Source organism: Mustela erminea, chromosome 17 (assembly GCF_009829155.1).
Source record: "Mustela erminea isolate mMusErm1 chromosome 17, mMusErm1.Pri, whole genome shotgun sequence".
Classification (NCBI taxonomy): Eukaryota; Metazoa; Chordata; class Mammalia; order Carnivora; family Mustelidae; genus Mustela; species Mustela erminea.
In genome coordinates, this window is record NC_045630.1 from 67,770,456 (window position 1) to 67,790,885 (window position 20,430).

Sequence of the window (20,430 nt, forward strand, 5' to 3'; positions counted from 1 at the left end):
CTCCACGGCGCTCGGCCCCCACACACCTTTGTGTTAAACCTGAGGACTCTGTTCATCATCTCAGGGGATCCCCAACCCAGCTCACAGGTCAGGGAGAACTGGTATCTCTCTTGGGTTTTTTGCTCTGTCAAACCCTGACTATCTGTCTACCTCACCTTGTTGTTTAACTGAAGGGCTGCAAATCTCCGTGGCCGCCCCTGCCCACGAAGAGGGTAAGAGAAGAGCACAATTCGGTGAGGAGTCAAGTAGGGATCAGACTCAAACAACAGAAGGCCCTGGGGCCACACTTCCGACAGGACAGGCGCTGGGCTGGCTTCCCAAGCCCTTCCAGGTCTGGTCCCGGTCGGCTCTGGGTCCCCTTGCCCGTGTCCCCACACACACTCTCCCCCTGCAGCCAGGCTCCGTGGACCCCTGCGTCGGGCAGCCACACCTCGGCTCCGGAAGTCCCGCGGGTCGGGTCAGGCTGTCCGTCTTCCTGCCACACGCACGTCCTGTCCATCCTCAGACCCACTTCCTCCCCGAAGCCCTTCCTGGCCTCTTCGGCCCACGCCAAGTCCCCTGGCAGGTCGCTCCAGCTCTGTGCTGAACGCCGCAGTCGCGGCACGGCAGCGTCCTGCCCGGCGGTTCGGGGAATCCTGCCGCGCGCACATCTTAGCTTCCTGGAGGGGACGGACCCCAGTGGCGTGTCATTTCTAAAAACATTTTTGCACAACACCTACCAGGATGTGTTGGATAGAGTAATACATATTTGCCGATTTGGAAAAAAAAAAAAAAAAAGTTAATTCTCTCCATTTTCCATTTTCCCTGAGGAAGGAGGCCTCCTGAAGCTAAGTGACTGACACTTAAATCCTGAGTGAGACCCCGCAGGGCAGGGAGAGGGTTCTGCTGGTCTGCAACAGAGATGTCTGGCCCACAGGAGGAGGCACAGGACGCAGGGCCAGAGTGCCCGCTCCTCCCACACGCCTTCCGGGGCGTGCGCTCGCTCCTCACACGGCTTCAGGAGGAGATGGGGGCAGAGAACAGCATCCCACAGCCCGGTTCAGAAGGAGCTACGAGCCTCACTTGGGTTGGGGGGCGGGGGGAGAGGGGAACCAGCCCTGCAGGCACAGAGCACCTGACAGTGGGCTTCTGCTGTCCCTCCTCTGTCTCAAAATCCAGGCTGTGCTGCCTTCGGGGAGAGCCCAGCACTAGGTAGGGGAATTTTCTAGGGAGTGCTAGAGATTTCCACCCCTGGATTTAAGACCCTTCATTCTGAGGAGGGTGGTTGGCTGCAAGGCCCATTTATTTCAATAGGATCCCAATTTTGTTAAATGGGCTCAGGAAGGGCAGAAAGGAATGAGGCATCAGCCCCCAGAGACTCCAGAGGTTAATAAAAGTTGCTGGAGAAATCAAACATGGAGGGAGGGACTGGGAGCTTCAGGAGCCGATGGAGGGAGAGAAGAAACAAAACGTGATGTCCCTGAGGTCCCGGAGCCAGAGCAGCCTTCCTCCTGGGTGCGCCGGGGACCGAATCGGGGTGCAGGATCTGGGAGCTGGGCAGGCAGCTGTAAGGGCTCGGACTGCAGCAGGGAGCGCCCCGGGCCGCAGACTCTGTCCCGGAGTCAGAACCCGGGAGCCACCAGGTTCTGACTCCCTTAACCTTGCCAGCAGTGTGTGCGTCTCTCACGGGCGATACGCGGGACCAGACGAGCAGCGGTGCCTCTGGAGACTCAGGACGGCGCCCTGGCCGGACGTGGCCAGCCACCCAGACCCGTGGCAGCACGGCACACCCAAGCTTTGCCGAACGGACGTGCCAGGGGAGACGTGGGTCTGGGACCATGCGCGTGAGGGCAGGCGAGGTGAGTGTGCGTACGTGTCGGTGGGGACAGCATGCACATGTGTGGGCAGACGCACACTTGGAGTGCGGGGCCTGCGTCCACACACTTCCGTGCGGCAGCAGAAGAGGTGAGGGGCTGGCCCAGGGGGCCTTCTTCGGAGAGTCACCTCCAGCCCCCACCCCAACCGTGTGCCAGCCCTGCCTCTGGCACGGACTGGCTGCTTCCTTGCTGACAAGCTGTTTCTCTTCTTTGGGCCTTGCAACCACACCGCGAGGGCCTGTCCGGGACGGCTGTCCATACTAAGTTAGTCACTAATACACACAACCCACCCAGGGGGGCCTCCACACACATGAACAACCGTGTCCGTCGCTTGAAGTGAGCCCATTTTCTTTCCTGCCTTGCCCCGGCCTCATGTTTCAGGACCAAAGACATGGCTGGGTCTTCCCCTCCCCTGCGGACCACCCAGCCCCATGCCCCCAGGCCCTTCCAGACCAGAGCCTCCTCCAACAGATTGCCCAGTAAGACCAGCTGAAGGTACTGGGAAGAAACCACGCCGGGGCTGGCAGGTCAGGAAGGGGCGTGGCTCTCTCGGCTCCCGATGCAGGGGGAGGGAGTTCCCCACCCGGGCACCAAAGACCCCCAGAAATTGGAGATTAAGGAATTGGCCCCCAGCCCTTCCGTCCAGCCCTGCCGCTACCCTTCACAGGTCATTTCAGCGCTTACGGCCCCTTGGCTCATCTCCTCAATGGAGAAACGGGCACTGCCCTGGCTGTACCGTAGGCGGCCGTCTGCCTCTCTTAGATGAGATGGAACAGGTCGGCAGGCTGAAACTGCAAGGCCCCACACAAATACACAGACAGAGACTCTACAGGGTAGGAAGAAGCGGGGTTGACGCATCACAAACCTGCTTCTGCTCATAGACGGGGCAAGAAGCTCCCACCTGCTCTGAGTAAAACAAGTGAGGCAGGGAGAGGGTGCAGCCCGGGGAACAGGAGCAGCCCGCCTGCCACTGTGGGCAGGACAGGGAGGCCGCTTCTCCCCTCCAAGGCTGCCTCAGCTCCTCGGGGGGCCGGACACCCGTGCGCGCGCCCATCCTGGAGGTGCCTGGCAGAGGGTAGGCTGTGCGGCGACACGAAGCGAGTTTTAATCTGGGATCTAACACCCCAGGTATGGCCTTGAGCAAGTCAATTAAACTCAGCTTTGGATTCCTTATCTATAAAATGAGGAGGAAGGATTTACTTCACAAGGCCATTAAAAGGGATAGGGGATGGTATGAAAAGCACACAGTAGGAATGCGGGAAGCACGCAGTAGGAATTCAATATAAAGCAATCTGCTGTTTGGGTGTGGAATCCACCTCCTGCGAGCACTCCTCGCCCACGCTTGACCAGGCAGAGCATCTCTGGAACAGGCTGCCCGAGCCCCCAGCCTCTCTGTCTGCCGGGAAGGGCCTGGCTTGGAAGTGACCCACCGCCAGGTGCTCAAGTCTTGCCTCTGTCTGCTCTGGCTGCTCCCGAAGTCAACCTTGCGTGCAGTTCCCAAATGTGCGGTTCAGGGACCCGTAAGTCCGTGTTCAATATTAGACACAAACACAGGGTTCCAACCGTTCCTATTTGCCAAGCGCAGTCCTTTAAAGAAAAGCCACTTCGGAGCATGGAGCACCATCCAAGAAAAACCATCCAATGCTAAAAAAAAAAAAATGTAGAAAGACAGAGTTGTGGAATAAAAGATTGTTTTGAACATGTGAATGAGGGGCGCCTGGGTAGCTCAGTGGGTTGAGCCTCTGCCTTTGGCTCAGGTCATGATCTCAGGGTCCTGGGATGGAGCCCCGCATCGGGCTCTCTGTTCAGCAGGGAGCCTGCTTCCTCCTCTCTCTCTCTGCCTGCTTCTCTGCCTACTTATGATCTCTGTCTGTCGAATAAATAAATAAAATCTTTAAAAAAAAAATGTGAACGAGTTTACCTTTATGGGATGCTGCTCACTCCCTTTTCTCCCTAGTCCCCATCCCACTCTGGACCAGGAAAGATCTGTCCCAGTCCGGCATCAGTCCCTGGGGGCATGTGGGGTCCCTGGACAGGGCAGGTGGGGGCGTGGGGTAAGGGGAGGCAGCCTTTGAGGTCCGCTGGTTTCCACACCTCCCAGCGAGATATTTAACCTGTCTAAAACGCAATTCCTCATCCATGAAAGGGGACAATTACAGAGCTGATCTCGGGGCCCGTCGCACAGATTAGACTAGCTAATGCGATAAGAAGTAGTTAGCACTCGGGCTCCATAAAGGATCTGTGTTATTTCCAGCCTCAGGAAGGCAGCCGCCTCAGGCCAGTGTCCCCTCCTCACTGCCCATAAGAGCCCGCGTCCTTCTCCCCGGAACCCCAGCCTCTTCCGCTCTGCTTTCCTCCCGGCCCCAGAGCTCCTGAGCTCTCCAGCCCACAGGGGCTGCTCGGTTTCCCTCCTGGGTCTGCCAAGACCCCGTGCTCTCCAGGAGAGGTCCCCGAGGAGGCGCTGAAGGCCAGGACGAGACACGGAGCAGCCGGAGGGCGAGGACGAAGCAGCAGCAGGAGGACGCAGACCGCGGCCTGCCGCCCTCCACGGGCAGCCCCAGATCCTGAGGGCAAGCACGGCCGGGCCCCCGTCCCGTGCCGGACACCGGTCCATGCACTCGGCACACAGCACATTTCAGGGCCATCGCAACCCTGGGAGGTATGATTTCTATCCTCGCTGTCCGGGCAAGCAGAGTGAGGCCCAGAGAAGGCGCCTGCCTCGCTCAAGCTGACATGACACGTCTACCAAGTGACCGAGGGGATGTCACCAGGGATGGACTAGCCTGGGGCCTTTCCCACACTCTAGCGCTTGCATCAAACCAATCAATTGATCAGAGTCAAGGGCACTCAGCGAGCGCGTCGTGCTGGTGTCAGAGACTGAGGGGGCGGAGGAGAAACGAAGACCTGGTCCCCAACGGTACTGAGGCCAGAGGAGCTTCCGTCAGAGGTCAGGGCTCTGGGCTCTCAAGGCGAAGGGTGAGAGCCAGACGGTGCTGGCTTCCTGGTCCCCGCCTCACCGGAGAACCCAAGGCAGAGCCAGACACCTCCAGGCCCGCAGCCTGATAACCAGCCTAAGCTAGGAGCAAAGGTCTCCAGGCCTCCTCCTTGGGATCCGAGATCCTCTGGGGCCTGAGAGAAATGCCCACGGAGCAGCGAGCTCGGGCTCCCTTCAGCTCTGAGGGGAAGCTGGAGCCCAGTCAAGGTCAGAGGGCGACCTGCCCTCCTGATCTCTGCCATGTCTCCCAGCCTCTTCCCTAGCCTCCAGGCCTGCTCTAGGCTGGGCAGGCACGGGCTGGGGTGGGGGGCATCTGCAGCCCGTGTGCAAAGGGGAGGAGAGAGCTGGTCCCCCACTACTGGTCCTTCCACACTGCTGCTCTCAGCCAGGACGGAGCTGTACTCAGGCAGCCGAGTTCCTGGGAATTTAGGAGGTTCTTGACTCTTCCTTGGGCTCCTCACCCCAGCTAAGCCGTGGCAGGGGTAGCTGGGGACCTCTGGGGGCAGGAGGGACAGATTTTCCCCTGCCCCCGCTCCATCCCCCAGAGGCAGCTCCCGCCCTGAGCCAGCCTGTCATCCCACATTGCTCTGATTAGCTATAATCTTTCTTTTTCAATTTCTCCTCCCAGAGACTGGGGAGAGAGAAAATCTCCCAGAAAATGAATAAATATTTCAATTTTCGGCGCAATCAGTCTGAGGAGCCGGCGCATGATGGAAACGGGGGGAAGGATAATGGTTTTCATTTAGATAAGATACAGAAAATTATTTAGTGAAAAATGAAGATTGATGAAGCCCATTGAAATTCTTTAAAACGCGATTTTTATTTCTCTGCCTGGGCTGAATCTCTCTTCCCCCCTTCGCTCTGCCCCCCTCAATTTGACTGCCTTCTGCCACCTTCTCCCCTTCTCCCCACCAACAGCCCCCCCCCGCCACACCCCCTCCCCCTTTTCCTCTCCCACGACCCCAGTCCGACCTGAAGCTCTCTCTTTCTAAGGATGGAGGCCAAGGAGCGGTCACCCACCCCGTGAGTCCCCCAGCCTCCCTAGGTCCCTGCTCCCTCCGTCCCTGCCGGCTCCCCAGTCCCTCCCAGGAACCTTGGCAGGGACTTCCTCTTTCCTCCCCTCCCCGTCCACCTTCCCCCCTTCCTTTCCTTTGGCACCCCTCCCCCACCCAAATACTTTGCACACTCCTTCGGGTCTCTGGTCTTGCTCTCGGCCCCTTGGGAGGCCGCGAGGCGGAAGCCGGGCTGACCGACCCTCCCCCTTCCCAAAGGGAGGACGGCACACAGCACAGGCCTCTCATTCTGACCGGTTCTGCTCCAGATTCAATCCGCATGTCTCTCCTGTTTGCTAACTGCAGCTTTTGTTCCTTGAAGCTCATTTTGTTCCATACTGCTGACATGCCAGGGCTCCAGGAAAGGGACAGACCTAAGCTTGCCCCCAACACACGCTGATAATGACCCAGCGCCCCCCCCTCCCCCCCAACAGCCAAGCGAACAAAGTCAGAACTTGCGTCCTCTTCCCAACTTTCTGCCAAGCTGCTGCTTGGCCTGCCAACCCCAGGGCCAGGCCTCCTTCCCCAGCACCGCCTCCCACCCCACTCACACGGGATGCACACCCTTCCCAGATCTTAAGCTTGTGTTAGGGGCTTGGGTGCCTTTCCAGGAAAGAAAGATCAAGACCAGCCCCCCACCAACTCAACCAGGCTTTGCCTTGAGAGCTGGGGAGGGGCCTGGTAAGGAGAGGAGGGGTCCAACACAACACCCCACCCCTAAACACACACACACACACACACACACACACACACACTCCTCAGCCCCGGAAGGGAAGGGAATTAAGAACAGGGCAAGGTCTGAGGGTGTTCTACCCAAGCAGCCTTCCCTCCACCAGATTCCCCTCCACAGGAAAGGGGACCACTTCCTCCATGATGCAGTCTGTCCACCTCCATAGGTGTCTGCCTATATGAACGTCTGCTCAAGTTTCTTTGTTTGCTGGAGGGTTGGTCTCCGTAGAAGGGTTTCACTGTGTGTGTGTGTGTGTGTGTGTGTGTGTGTGTGTCTCACGTCCTTGTAAATGCCCGCCTGCATCCATGCCCTGTGTCTGGGTGAGTTTTGATGTGTTTGGGTGCATGAACGTGCAAGCCGACGCGGGGGAGGAGTCTGTGTTCCTGGGGGTGTCAGTGCCTTTGTGTGTATGTGTCTGTCTCCGTTTGGGGATGCTTGTGGGTATATCTGTCTCAGTAGGTGAGTCGTCTGTCTCCGTGTCTATGACTGTTTTTTGGTGTTTGTGTGTCAGCTCCATTTTTGGAAGGGGGTGGCTAGCTCGGCAGGATTAACTCTTCCCTCGAGGGAGACCCAGGAGACCAGAATGCACACCCACGGAGCCCGGCGCTGGCTGAAGCCGGGGCCCTCGGTCTCCCCAGCTCCCCACCCCCAACCCCCAGCCTCAGGAGACACTAACGTCCTCATCTCTCTCAACCGCTCCCTCATCTCCCAGCTTCTCCCCTGCCAGTTCCAAATACGCCCGGACATCCACACTTTCCCGCCCCCAAGCGGGAGGTGAACCCCCCCTCCAAGTGCCCCCCCGAATATCCAGCCGGCCCGAAGCTGCCTGTGGAAGTCCACTCCCCAGCCTGCGCCTCCGCGAGCAGCGGTCCCGCCAGAGGCCCCCAGGCCGCCCTCCGGGTTTCCAGAGGGGGCGGCCCAGGCGGGAGGGAGCGCCCCCCGCCCCCCGCAGGGCCTGGGCTGCAGCTGGGATTCCCTCCGCGGGATCTTCGGGACCGGGTCCCCAGCGTTCCGCGCACCTCCCACCCCGAACCCGAAATCCCGCCGTCCTCGCGGCCCTCACCACCCTCGCGTCCCCCCTCCCGCAGGACCCGGGCGTGCGGACTCCAGGCCTCAGCGGGCAGCAGCGGAGGGGCTGCCCGAGGCTCCGGGGGGCGCCGTGGGCGCGTTCGGGTCCCGCGACGGCCCGACCCCCGCGCTCGCGGCCGGGGACAACTTGGGCGCATCCGCGGGAAAGTCGGGCCCGCGCCCGGGGTGCGGGCTGCCTGCCCGGAGGGGCGGCGAGGGCAGGCGGCCGGGCTTACCTTGGGAGAAAGTGTCCGAGAGAGTGAGGATCCAGACGAGGAGGCTCAGCATGCTGCCCGCCGCCCGCCGCGCCGGGGCCCCGAGTTGGCGACGGAGCGCGGGGCGCGGGCGGGAGGAGGGAGCGGGGCCGGAGCCCGCCCCCGGCCCTGCACACGCGCGTGCACACGCGCACACACACTCGCACGCGCGCACCCCCGCGCGCACAAACTCACTTCCCTGCCCTGCGCTCTCCTGCGCTCTCGGCCCCCAGCCGCGGCCCCCGCCCTCCGGGCCGCCCCGGCCCCCGCGGTCCCGCCCTCGCCCCGGCCCGGCCCTCTCCCGCCCGGTGCTGCCGCTCGCCCAGCTCGCGCTCTCCGGGGCTCTTCCGCTCTCCGCTCCTCCGGGCCCTCCCCTCCCCTCCCTCCCTCCCCGCCCCTCCTGACGTCTCCTCCCCCAGCCCTCCCTCGGCCCTCGGGCCCCCGGCGCGCACGCACACCCCTCGCCGGACTGAGATGCCCGCGGCGCGGGACCCGGGGGGACCAAAGAGCGGCCACGCGCCCCGCCCGTCACACGCAGCTTGGGGGCCCGCGCTGCCGAGGGGGCGGCGGGTTGTGGGGGCGGCGGGGCGAGGACCTGCCCCTGGGCCGGGGCATGGCGGGGATGGGGAGGCAGCGGGAGAGCTCCTGTGTGTGTTGGCGGGGGTGGGGGGCGGGGGCTGGGGGGCGCGGTGGGCAGGTGGTGGGTCTTGGAGTCAAAAAGCACAAAATCCCTGTTTTTCTTTTTTCTTTTTTTTCTTGTTAATCCCACACCCAGAATCTAACCCCTAGATTCCCGAAATTGGGAATTCTCGGTGGATGACTGAACGCTGGGGCGGGGATGCGATGCGGGACTCTCCCCACCTACAGAATCCGGAGCTGGGCACTGCCAGAGGCTTCTCCGAGCCGCCTGGAGCCCCTGCCCGGGCCACACAGTGGGGCCAGGCCAGCTGTCGCAGCCCTCAGCCCGCCGGGAAGGGGAGCCCTGGCCTCCTGCCTTTGTTCATCCTGGGTGGTACCGTCCAGGAGGAGAAAGTAGCCAACTCCGCCGCTGGGCAGGGCCAGGGGGAGGGCGGCCACCGGAGGATCTCTAGGCGCGGAGGAGTTTGAGATCCTGTGGGGTTGAGAGGTGCGGGCACTGGGACGGGAGGGAGTTCCCGGCGAGTGCAGCGAGGGCATGGCCGGGGTCTGCCCCTTCCTAAGAGCCCAGCTGGGCCGCCGGGCCCCCTCCCCACGCGGACCAGATGCGTCTGCTCACGCTGTCGCTGGGGGTGCCTGGAGTCCCGGGGGATGAGCGGAGGAGAAATCACAGACTTGCACAACTTCGCAGGACTCCGCTGGTCTAGAGAGGTCTCTACTGCCGCCCGCTCCTCGGTCTCCGGGGTCCCTAACACTCCCCGCCGGGGATTCTCGCGGTCGGGGCCTCGCGGTCGGGCGCGCGGCTCTCTGGTGCCCCCTGCCGGTGAGAGGCTGTTCCTCCGCGGAATCTGGCACGGGGCGGGGGCGGGGGGGCGGCGGATGGTCCAGACCCTGCGCGCAGCCAGAGGACGCAGGTACGCGGGCTGAGACGCACACGAGCTGCTGTTCAGAAGCATGCGGTGCACAGACCCGGGGGTCCTTCACACGTGCGAACACACGTGTGCACAGGCAAGCGCGCGGCTTAAGAGGCGAGAGCCCGAGGCAGCCCGAGAAGGAGGAATGTAATCACAAACACGTTCGCACCGCCGCACACCAGCCGCACGCAGCACGGACACATAAGGGCTTTTCATTTGCGCGCTCATTAATCATGCATTCCACAGATATTTCTTTAGTGTCTGCTTGTGCTGCACTCGCAATTCTAGGCCTTGGAGATACAACAATGAAAAAAAAAATGTTTAAAGAGGATAAGTCCTTCTTTCCTCCTGTTCCATTCTGGAGGGGAGGGAGAGGAGTTCTTACTGCCTCTCTCTATACAAACGTATATAAAGTATACCACGCTGCAGTAGATGCTGTGAGAGACCAGAGTAATAAGGGAAAAGGGCTCTGCCAAAGCACCATTTGAGCAGGGACCTGAAGGAACTGATGAGGGATTCAGGTACCTGAAGGGGGAAAAAAAAGCAGGTAGGTGGCAACAGCCAGTGCAAAGGCCCTGCGGTAGAGATGTTCTTGGTGTATCAGTGAGACTGCCTTTTCTCCTTCTTACTCTGCTCAAAGGTGCATGGAAGAGAGGCCCATGGTGGTGGTTATTTAGGAGAATGTTAAGAAGAAAAAAACCCAGAAGTGAGAGAAGAGAATATTCTAAGCTTAGAGCTTCTTACCCACCTTCCTCCAGCTTCAGTTCAGGTTTGATGGTGATTCTTCGTGTTAGGGGGACTCGGTTATCAAAAGTTATCTCGTTATTACCTCGAAGCGCTAGCAGCAGAGGAACCCAATTTCTCCAGTGCCTCAACAGCTGAAGCAGTCACCCCATCTGTCTCACCCAGCCCTTAACTTGCTTCCCACTTTTCTTTCATCTCAAGTCCTTACCAGCTCCATTCATCCGTAGCAAACACACTTCTCCAGAATCCCCTCCACATGAGTGCCTCGACATCCCTGATTCCAGAGCTGAAGACCCCAACTCCGGCCAGTGGTCCTCGACACCAGCTGCAGATCATAATCTCCTGAGAAACTTTTTCAAAACACCGGTGCCTTGGCCTCGCTTCCAAAGACTGCTTGTTCTAGGGTGAAGCCCCAAGCACTGGTATTTTTAAACATCTCCCCAGGCAATCCTAATGGGCAGCCAGGGCTGAGAACCACTGAACTCCCCAGGCATCGCCCCCCGCAAGCCTGAGTGTACCTGCCCCCCCAGCAGTGCTGCTGAGAGCCAGTCCTGCGACACCTCCCCTCCTGCAGCGCCCCTAACTTTGCTCAATTCTCCTCTCTCCTGCACGGGCATTCACAATTCTAATTACATTAACGGAGTCTGGTAGAGTCTAATCACAGAACTCTCATCAAACTGGAGGCTTCCTGGGGCTGCATCCCCCGTATCAGAGGGATGCTCCTAAAGGCAAAGCCTGTGTCTTTTCCGTCAGACCAGACATACTTCCCCAGGACAGAATATCTGCCTCCCCTATCAAACTTGGGGCTGCTTGGAGGCAAGTGCTGTTCATGCCCCCTTCGGTCTGCAACTTCCAGAGGGCAAGCTGGGGAGCCCCTCTCCCATCAGAGGGGCAGCAGAGAGGCTGAGAACCAAGCACATGGACCCTCATCCAGGTTCTGTCCTTTACTTCCTGTGGGACCTCCGCAGCTTATTTACCTGACCTCCCTGTCCTTGGTTCCTTCATCTGAAAACAGGGACAGGAGCACTTGCTGTGTGGGGAGGTGTGACGCTTAAGTGGGTCGCTTCCGTCCCGCTCTTAGTGCTAGGCACAGAGTGAGCAGGAAATGCTAGCTGTGATTATTTTCTCTGTAGGAGCTCCCGAAGCAGGGACATTCGAACCTTCCTCCTGGCGGCTTGGTCTCCGTCCACAGGCAGAGGGCCTTGCCCAGACAGAAGTATGTGCGCCTGGAGGCGGGGGGGGGGGAGTAATCCCCGAGGACACTTTCACCCAGAAAAGGGAGAGAAGCAGCCAAAGGTTATATATGGAGTTAAGAGAAATATTAATAATTTTTTGAGCACAAAAGCAGAAAGATCAAGAGGTCAGAGAGTGAGCAGGAAGGCAATTTATGGCCATCGGCGGGAGAAGTCACCCTGAGAGACAGAAATGAATTCTTTGTCTCAATGAGGGCTAAGAACAGCAGAACAATTCTATAAATTGTCCTCTTTCCCCCAGAGGGGGCGGAGGACTGTGTTCCTGCTGCTTCCCAGAGACGCGCAGAGAAAGGCCAAGATCCTGATTTTCAGCTCGGAAGACGGGCCTGCCCGCGGAGGAAACCTGGACTCCCCGGAGCAGAAGTCACCCTGTCTGCACCCTGCCGCGGGAAGGGTAGCCCCGAGCGTGAGCGGTGCTGTCCTGCTCCCAGCTCCTCCTTGTTCCTTCCCCCTGTCCTGTCTGCCCACCCCAGGGGCTGCAGAAACCCTTCCAGATATCAGGCCTGGGGCTTTCCTGCTGCTACATCAGCCCATTTTCTCTGGTTCTCAGTCTCCTTAGACACCCAGCTTTGGGGGACATACAGGAATGAGAGCAGAGCCAGGGGATGGCTTCACCGGCCATGGGGAGAGACTCAGATCTGTACCATGAGGGGAGCCAGAGGGGGCAGAAGAGCGGCCTCAGGGGTCCCTTGGAAGAGCTGGACAAGGCAGGCTCTCGATGGGGCTGGGGTGTCAGTGGATGCCTGAGGGAGCCGGCGCTGCCAGTGAAGGGGAAGGACTAGAGGCCAGACCCCTGGAGCGATGCCTACTGAGAAGCAGCAACCACAGTATTTAGGGGGAGGTTTGGACAGGGCGGGGCGGCGGGGGTCGGGGGGGAGCTGCTTCCCGGCAGGGCTTAGGAAGAATGGACTTGGTGGAGACAGGCTCCCGCGGTGTGTTTCCTGTGTGCCAGCCCCATTGCCTGCCCCATTCCCTACCCCGTTCAGCCTCAGAATCCAGCTGCAACATGCAGAGACAGTTTGCTCTAAATGGACCCGTTATCTCGTCTTTGATGTCATGAGGATTTCGTGGTCTGAGTTCACAGGGGTCAGAAGACCCCCGCCTTCAAATGAGCAGCCCAGCCAAGCTCAGAGAAAGAGAAGAGGGTGGGGGTGTGGCATGGGCGCGAGGAAGGGAGACCAGGGAACAGACTCATTAGGAAAAAAACCAGAAACCGTAAAGTAAGCCCATGGCACCAACCTCCGGCCTCAGAACCAGAAGGGCCTCAGACCAGGGGGAGCCCAGCTGCCCTCTGAGTTGGTGAGATGCTCCTTCAAGGCCGCAGAGTAAGTTCCAGTGGGGCAGGGACCAGCACCCAAGACTCTTGCCTCTTAGGCCAGGGTCCGCCCGTGTATCTGGCTAACTCCCACCTCTGCACCCCAGAACCATCCCAGATGCTTTGTCAGCAGAACCCCTGTGGTCCAGCCAGCTCTGATCTCCTGCGTGTAGTTCTGGTCTCCTGTCGGTATCCGAAAATGGGAAGTAAGGGAGCAGAAGTGGGGGATCCCCAGGAGTAAGGGGGGCTCCTCATCTCCCTTTGGTCCTTGGCTTTGGCTTCCTTGGGTCCTACTCCCAATCCCACAGCTGCCAGAACTTCAGCATTCCCCAGGGCTCCTTTGAAGACCTAAAGCCCATCGTCAGATCTGTTTGTACAGGAAGGGCACACAAGTGGCAGCTAATGTTTGCACGGGAGCCAGGGAGCCGATCGCATCAGCAGCGAGCATTAGGCCCAGAGGCTGCATTAAGGTCACTAATGTAGGTTGAAAGGTAAAGGTGAATCGAGTCCACAGGAATGGAACAGGAAGGGCCATGAACTTAAAGCAAGACCCTTACCAATGTCAGAGCAGCCCTGGCTGAGGGTTCGGGTCCCGAGGAGCTCCTTCAGCCATTCGTGCCTCTGCCCACCTCGCAGACACGTGCTGCAAGCTGACTCTGGCCAGGCACAGGCGAAGCCTTTGGAATGCAAAGAGGAGGGAGGCTCACCCTCTTGCTCTCCGGAAGCCAGTCCGGGGGGAAAGACAGACAGTTACCGAGAGCTGAATTGGGAGGTGCAGAGAGAGAGAAACGCCCGTGTTTTTATGAGGGCAGAACAGAAGCCTGGAGTTTCCTGGAGTTGAGTGTTGAGAATTGGCATCTCCTGCCACAGTCTCAAGTTTTCTTCTCTAGACCTCTGTTTCCGGCCACATCTGCTTCCCCTGCCCTGGTGGCCTGCAGCAGGGAGTTGGGGGCTCTTCCCTGCAGACGCCCACGGAGGCCTTCCCTCGGGCGTACGGTGGGCTCTGCAAAAGCTCCCTGTCTGAGCACGTTCCCTCTGGCTCCCCAGCTTCGTCCGGGCCCGGGACCAGGCCCAGCTGTGCCTGCCAGGCAGGGTCTGGCTGCCGGCTTTGGTGGCATTTCCGAAATGGACAGATGGAGAATGTTGATTTAATGTCCCTCCGGTGCCTCAGTTCCAGCCTCCAAGACACAGCCAGCTCTGAGCCTCTGCCATCGCGTCCGCCCCTTTAGAGCACGGCAGGCCCCCCCGCGGCTCTTTTCCCTGACCGTCTCGCTCCTCCGGCTCCGTCCCTAAGTCTCCCCACATAAAGCAGGGTCTAGGCTTTGGGAAGAAACCTGGGGAAGGCAAATCCAGAGAAAAAAGTCACATTGCCCATGAAAAAGAACAAACAACAAGCTGGCCACTCCTTCTTGGGCCCTCCTTCCCGGGCCTGTGACCAGGGAGGGGGAGTGGGCTGCCAGGGGGCTGGGGAGGGGGGCGGGGAAGCAGTGGTCAAGAGGTAAAAGGTTGGAGATATGCAGGAGCGGTGGGGCCCAGAGATGCCGGCCCAGCGGCACCGCGCCGGGAGGTAATAGGGCGGTATTGCACACGTACACACTTGCTAAGACTGCATGTTACGTTACGTGTCCTCATCACAAAGGAAAATAATAAGAAATAAAGGAGGTTGGAGGAGACTGTTGGAGGGGACACATCTGTTTCTGGCATAGACTCTGGGGATGGTTTTCTGTGTGCACGCCGTCTCTAACCTCTCCAAGATGGGCACATGAAATACATACAGCTTCTTGTGGGTCAGTCCCGCCGCAGTGTGGTGAGAAGGGCAGCAGCCTCCGTCCCTTTAAACCCAGGAGCTGCTGGTCTGCACCTGACCGCTCCTCCCTCCTCACCATCCCCACCTCGGTCCCCAGTTCCTGGAAGGCGGGATCGCTTCTTGCCACATGCACGGTCACCCCCACTGTGGCCCGCAGGGTCTGCTCCACCCCACCCCGCCCCCACAGATCGACCCTCTGCAGCCCCCATGCTCTTTCTCAAGCTCAAATCCGACCACTTGACTCCTCTACCTGAGCCTCCCCAATGGTTCCCACGGCCCTTAGGATCAGACCCAGAATTTTCCCTGGGCTCCGGGACAGAGCTGCCTTGCCTCCCAGCCCTTGCTTCTTGCCAACCGTCTCCGCCCTTACCTTCCAGCTCGCTCCGCATCGCAGCTTCCCTGCTTCTCCGGCGCCCGGAACTAGCCACAGGTCTCGGTTGCAGCTTCTCTGCGATGGCCTTGTCCACAGCGCTGATTTCCACCAGGCCTAACCCCATCTTGTATCTTGTCCACTAGGCCAAGCCTCCTGCTCCTTCAGACCTCCCACTGCATGTCCCTTCTCCAGGCAAGCCTCTCTAATTCATCCAGCAGGGGAGGTCACCTTGTTATGGCCCTCCAGCACCCTGATTTCAACCGGGGACGTCAATCACATGTGGGATTAGGGGTTCAGTGTCTGTCCCCTGCTGACTGCGAAGCCGTCCCGTGCGGGCCAAGACGGTGCTGGTCGCGTCCGCGGTGGCGATCGCAGTGCCTCCCGTGGAGTCGGCTCCCAGGACTGAGGAAAAGAGAGAGACGTCCCTTTTCTGAGTTGTGCAAACCTTCCATTTCACAGCGTCAGGAGCCCCAGGGCCGACCATGGGAGCAGGCGAGGAGGTTGGGCATGTGGTGAGTTGTAGGAGATCACCCCTCCAGGGCGCTGCAAGAAGAGCAGAACTGGCAGGAAAGTTTATCTCCTCTTGTTCAGTGTGAGTGTGCGGTGGGGAGACACATATTACCGCGGATGTGCAAAAAAAAAAGAAAAAAAAAAAAACCCAGGAACGGCCAGCGAAGCTATAAATACAGCCGAGCGTCGGGTGACATCACCTGAGCACAGTGTGGCGATTTATGGCCCAGTCACAGGGCCCTAAAGTGTATTTATAACGGTGTAACTCACTAGGACTTCCCGGGCCCGCCCGCCCTCCCTTGTTCTCGGGCTGCTCTGTGGCCCCGTTCCTCCTCCTTCTCACGAAACAGCTTGGCGGGGGCCCTGCTCTGGGGGGACGAGCAGGAGAAGCTCTGGAGAACGGAGCTTCGCTCTGAAAAGGAGCGTCCAAAACCCGTCAGTGGTCCCCATTTCCTAGTGAAACACAAACGCGTAGCCGGGACCAGAGACGTGCAAAGCCGGGCCTCTCTGGCTTCGACGTCCCTTGCAGCCAGGGCCGCGGTATTGGTTTCCAGCCTTATTCCTACGCCGCGTGGCCCCTAATTCCAATTCTGCACTTTCCCCAAAAGCATCTGGTTTCCACCCTGGTGCCCTTGCTCCTGTCTCCCAACACGGGGCGTAATTTTCTGCCATAAATCTCCAGCCAGAACGTCTCCTCCAAAGCCCAACTCAGAGGCAGCCCTTTCACGGACCTGACCCAGGATGACCTTTCCTGCCCCAGGATGACGTGTCCCTTGCTCCTCTCCTTCCAGTGCCGCTGCCGCTGGCTTCCCACCCTCTGCTCCCTGGGGCCCCCTGCTCACTCCCCCAGGCAGGCACATGGGTACGTCTCATCTCCCCCGCACACTAGGAGCACCTTCTGCACGTCTGAGCCCCTCCCTCGGGTTCTGCTCAGGACCTAGCATGGGGAGAAGCTCAGAGAACGTTTCTTCAGTCAAGTATCTGTCCCCTTTGTAAGCCTGGTCCCCGCCGAGCGTCTACGGTGGGTCCAGTGCTGTGCTAGAAGCCGTCCCAGCATTCTGTTCAATCCTCACAGCGACACGGAGGGCGTCACCTCCTCCACTTCTGGGCACAGGAACTGAGGCAGAGAGAGGTTCGGGGGCCTGCCCGAAGGCACACAGAAGGAAAGGTGACCGCAGGATTCACCAGCATGGCAGACCCCGCTGAGCTTCCTCTGTTCCAGGAGCCCCGGGGCTGTGTGCTCTGCAGCCTGGTTTCTATCGGACACCCCAGGACGGGCATTCTTTCCTAAAAGACCCCGCACACCCCCTGCCACCTCTTCCCTGTCCACAGGTGCTTCCAGACGGGCTCGCTGAGGTGCTGGGTTGTCAAAGGTCGCCACGGTGAAAGCAGCAGCCCCAGATCGAGCCCTCGCGGGTCTCAGAGCCCGTGGAGACACGGAGAGGAACTGTCACCCAGCACGCACGCCCTCAGGACACTGACTCTCTTCTCCCTTCTCCCCTCCTCTGCTCCGGATCTTCTCCGGTGACCGCGCCACCACCCCTCAATGGAAGGAGAAGCGGAGTTGACCTGAGAGGCTCCCTGTTTGCACCAAACCACTGAATGCTCACCTCAGGGCAGGTGAGAGCTAGAAATCACCCCAGGTGGGTGAGGTAGGTGTAGGCGATGCCACTCAGCTGGGCTGGGACCGGAGTCACGGTCGCCCGCAGACAGAAGTGCCCCAGGGGGAAGTGGGGCGGGGGCAGGTCATGGTGGGAGCAGCACGTTGGAGCCAAGCAGAAAGACCGTGCGTCTTCCCAGTGCGTCTGCGGCCGGTCGCCAGCACGGGGCTTGCTGCCCTGGGTGGGATCTAGAACACCTGCCGAGCAAAGTGATTCTGTTGAAAAATCGCTGTGAACACTGTTAACACTTTGTATCTCTTCTATTATTGCTCAGGTTTGAAAATTGACTAAAAATGATGCCAGGATGCTGTCGGCTCTCTCCCCCACTCCACCTTCTCCCGCGGGCCACTGGCATCCCCAGAACTGACGGCAGAATCAAGCACATTCATCCCCACGCCACGTGTGAACTGAAGAAATTTGCCTTCCCTGATCTGGTCTCTGTCTCGAGTCTTTATCACAATCCCGAGAACTCTCCCTTCGCTCTAAACCTCCCCTGGTAAATGAGTTTATACTAAAACATGAAGGACTCTATATCCCCCCCCCACGCCCACCCCCCAGCCCCAGGCGTATTTTCCAAAAAAGGTAGGGCTTTATCCAAAGGAGCACTGTAATTATGGGCAGCTTTATGCTTGATAGGAAGCATGCCATGGAAGTCCAATAGACAGAGCTTCTAGAACCCCTAAAATAACCCCTAGCCAAGAGTCCACAGCTGGAGGTAGACTTACCATCAAGTTCACTGGGTTGGCTTGCTCAGGGCCCTCTAAGGCTCCGGGCGGCCTCTGCCGGTGTGCTTGTGTGGCTCCGCATAGAAGAGGCAAGAGTGAGCACCACAGCCACGAGCGATGATGTCTGCTGTCTCTTTGCGCTAGGACTTCCCCTCCTGCCCACCTTCCTTCGTGGAGGGGGTGGAAAAGCCACGGGCATTTTGGTGGGGGGTCTGCTAAGTGGAAATTGAATTGAGAGTCCACTTAGGTTGGATTAAAGGTTTATGTGATGTGGCTCCCTGTCCCTTGCCTGTGTGATTAGAGCAGGGATAGCTTTCAAGAGTGCTCCAAGGCCACCACGCTGACTGGCGCAGCATCAGGGCATGTGGACGCGGAGACCCAGGCGGCCGTGGTGGCAAGAGCTTGTCCCCTAGCACGTGGATCTGGAAGCAGTGCCTGAAGTGTATGGTATGAGAAGCTGGTCCATGGAAAACACTTCTACTCAGCAAACGTGTAACGCTGTAAGCGGTGGGTTTGTTTCTCACAGATGCTGTGTGGACATGGAAGTTCTGCCTGGGATGTGTCTGACACTGCCACATGGGAATTACACACCGCTGGAAAATGCTTCCCACCTTCGATGTGAAGAGGTGAATTGTAATGCAAAATGCAGATGATTCTCGAGGAGACACTATTTAAGTGGAAGAGTTAGATTTCTGATAATCCAATTAACGATGAAGCATAACCTGTATGATTATAGTGGGTAAAGTTTTACATTTCTTGATGATTTGACAAAGAACGTAACACTCACAATAGGGCCGCCAGGCCAGGGGCGATCTGGCTAATAGCCACTGCTGTCCTTCACAGCCAGTGTTTAAGACTGGTGACAACATGAGAGAACTCAGACTGTCCTGAAATCTTACAGCTCAGTTACAAAAAACAGTGTCTGATTCTCTTTTTTGGATTCGACAACAATCCCAAGATTACATACGGTATTATCTGTACAGCACTTTTAAAGTTAAAAGACATTTTTAAAGACTATCAGTCTTTAAATATATTTTGATCAGCCACACTGGAGGAAAACTGAACTATCCTGCTCTTTTGATAAAAAAAAAATTCTTAAATCATTATGAAGAACCAAAGGGTATGCAGCCAAAAAAGGAGAAAAAATACGACATGGTATCTCCGACAGTTACTAAAAATGATTATGTTATTTTTCCGGGTTTTTAATGATTTTTTAATTTGCCAACTTTTAAAAAGGCATAACTTGTTATGATTCCTTTTCTCATTTTTAAAGTACAATTTCACTTCTGTATCTACTTTTGCATTTATAATTTTGTATTCCTTTTCTCTTTTTTTTTTTTTAAAGATTTTACTTATTTTTTTGACAGAGGGAGAGAGATCACAAGTAGGCAGAGAGGCAGAGAGAGAGGGGGAAGCAGGCTCCCTGCTGAACAGAGAGCCCGATGCGGGGCTTGATCCAAGGACCCTGGGATCATGACCCGAGCCGAAGGCAGAGGCCCAACCCTCTGAGCCACCCAGGCACCCCTTGTATTCCTTTTCTTTAAGGGGGTTTCTTCCCCAGTCCACCAAACAATGTAGGCTTCAGGTCCCACAAAAATGGATTCACTCTGTCTACAGAATCAGTATTTTATTAAGAAAATGATGAATAATGGTGGTGGTGGTGGTGATGGTGGTGGTGACAGTGGTGATGGTGACGGTGATGGTAGCATTTTCCTGGAGTTTGCTCTGTGCCTACTTTATTCCAAGGCTTTGCTGTAATTTATCTCATTCACCCCTCTAATAACATCTCGTTTCCTCCATTTTACAGATGAAGGAGAAAAGTCCCCCAGGACGTTAGGTAATCTGCCCACTGTTGCTCAGCGGGGAGGCCGCCAAGTCTGGACACAACCCAGAGACTTGTTTCCTTTCTGTCCTGCTCTAAGTCCTGTCGCCCCCGCCTTCCTGCTCTGGAGGGGAGCGGGGTCCCCAGACGCCCGAGCTCCTCTTACACTCAGAGAAGCTGGACGACTTGCTGGGGGACACACAGTCGGCAAAGGGCAAGGGCAACATTAGGTTTTCGTTTGCCTCCCCACCCCCAACCAGCGGCCACCAGGCCCCTCACGTGCACAGGTGGGCCACGATTGGCAGATGTGACCTGGGGCTCAGGCTGCGGCCTCTGGACAAGAAGCCTCTGGCAGCACAGCATCACCAGGGGCAGCAGAGGTGACTACGCCTCCCTCCGTTTCATTAACTGGAAAATAAACTGAAGCCACAAAGGCCTGTGGCGGGCAGGGCAACGGGCCAGCTGCTGCGGGGCTGGGGTGGTGGGGGGGGGGGGAGGGCAGGAGATGTCTCCTGGGGCCTAGGGACTTCCCAATTCCCATCTGCCCAGCCCCTCATCGCCCCCCCCAACCTGTGTCCCCTTCCCAGGCTGCTCCCCCCACCTGGCCTACACCCCGTCCTGGGCCTGCTGCCCACCCACCACCCCTTCCAAGGCCTGCTGTCCCCTCCCCGGGTGGAGGGGAGCGGGAGAAACTCCCCTCGGAGTGCCCCAGCAG

General features: G+C 58.4%; 1 protein-coding gene and 1 long non-coding RNA gene across 3 annotated transcripts in view; one reads left to right on the forward strand and one right to left on the reverse strand.

Moving 5' to 3' along the window:
• KIRREL1 (kirre like nephrin family adhesion molecule 1) overlaps positions 1-8,299 on the reverse strand; it is an 86,732-nt gene extending 78,433 nt beyond the window's left edge. For both annotated transcript variants that reach the window (XM_032317443.1, XM_032317442.1), the window contains exon 1: positions 7,938-8,299. In XM_032317443.1, the coding sequence (XP_032173334.1) occupies positions 7,938-7,989 (52 nt within the window). In that variant the 5' untranslated portion in view covers positions 7,990-8,299. The remainder of the gene's footprint in view (positions 1-7,937) is intronic.
• Positions 6,907-18,480, forward strand: LOC116575855. The gene is made up of 4 exons (XR_004279978.1): positions 6,907-6,953; positions 16,840-17,127; positions 17,443-17,664; positions 18,420-18,480. It is a non-coding gene; the product is annotated as an uncharacterized LOC116575855 (long non-coding RNA).
• The last annotated feature ends 1,950 nt before the right edge of the window (positions 18,481-20,430 follow it).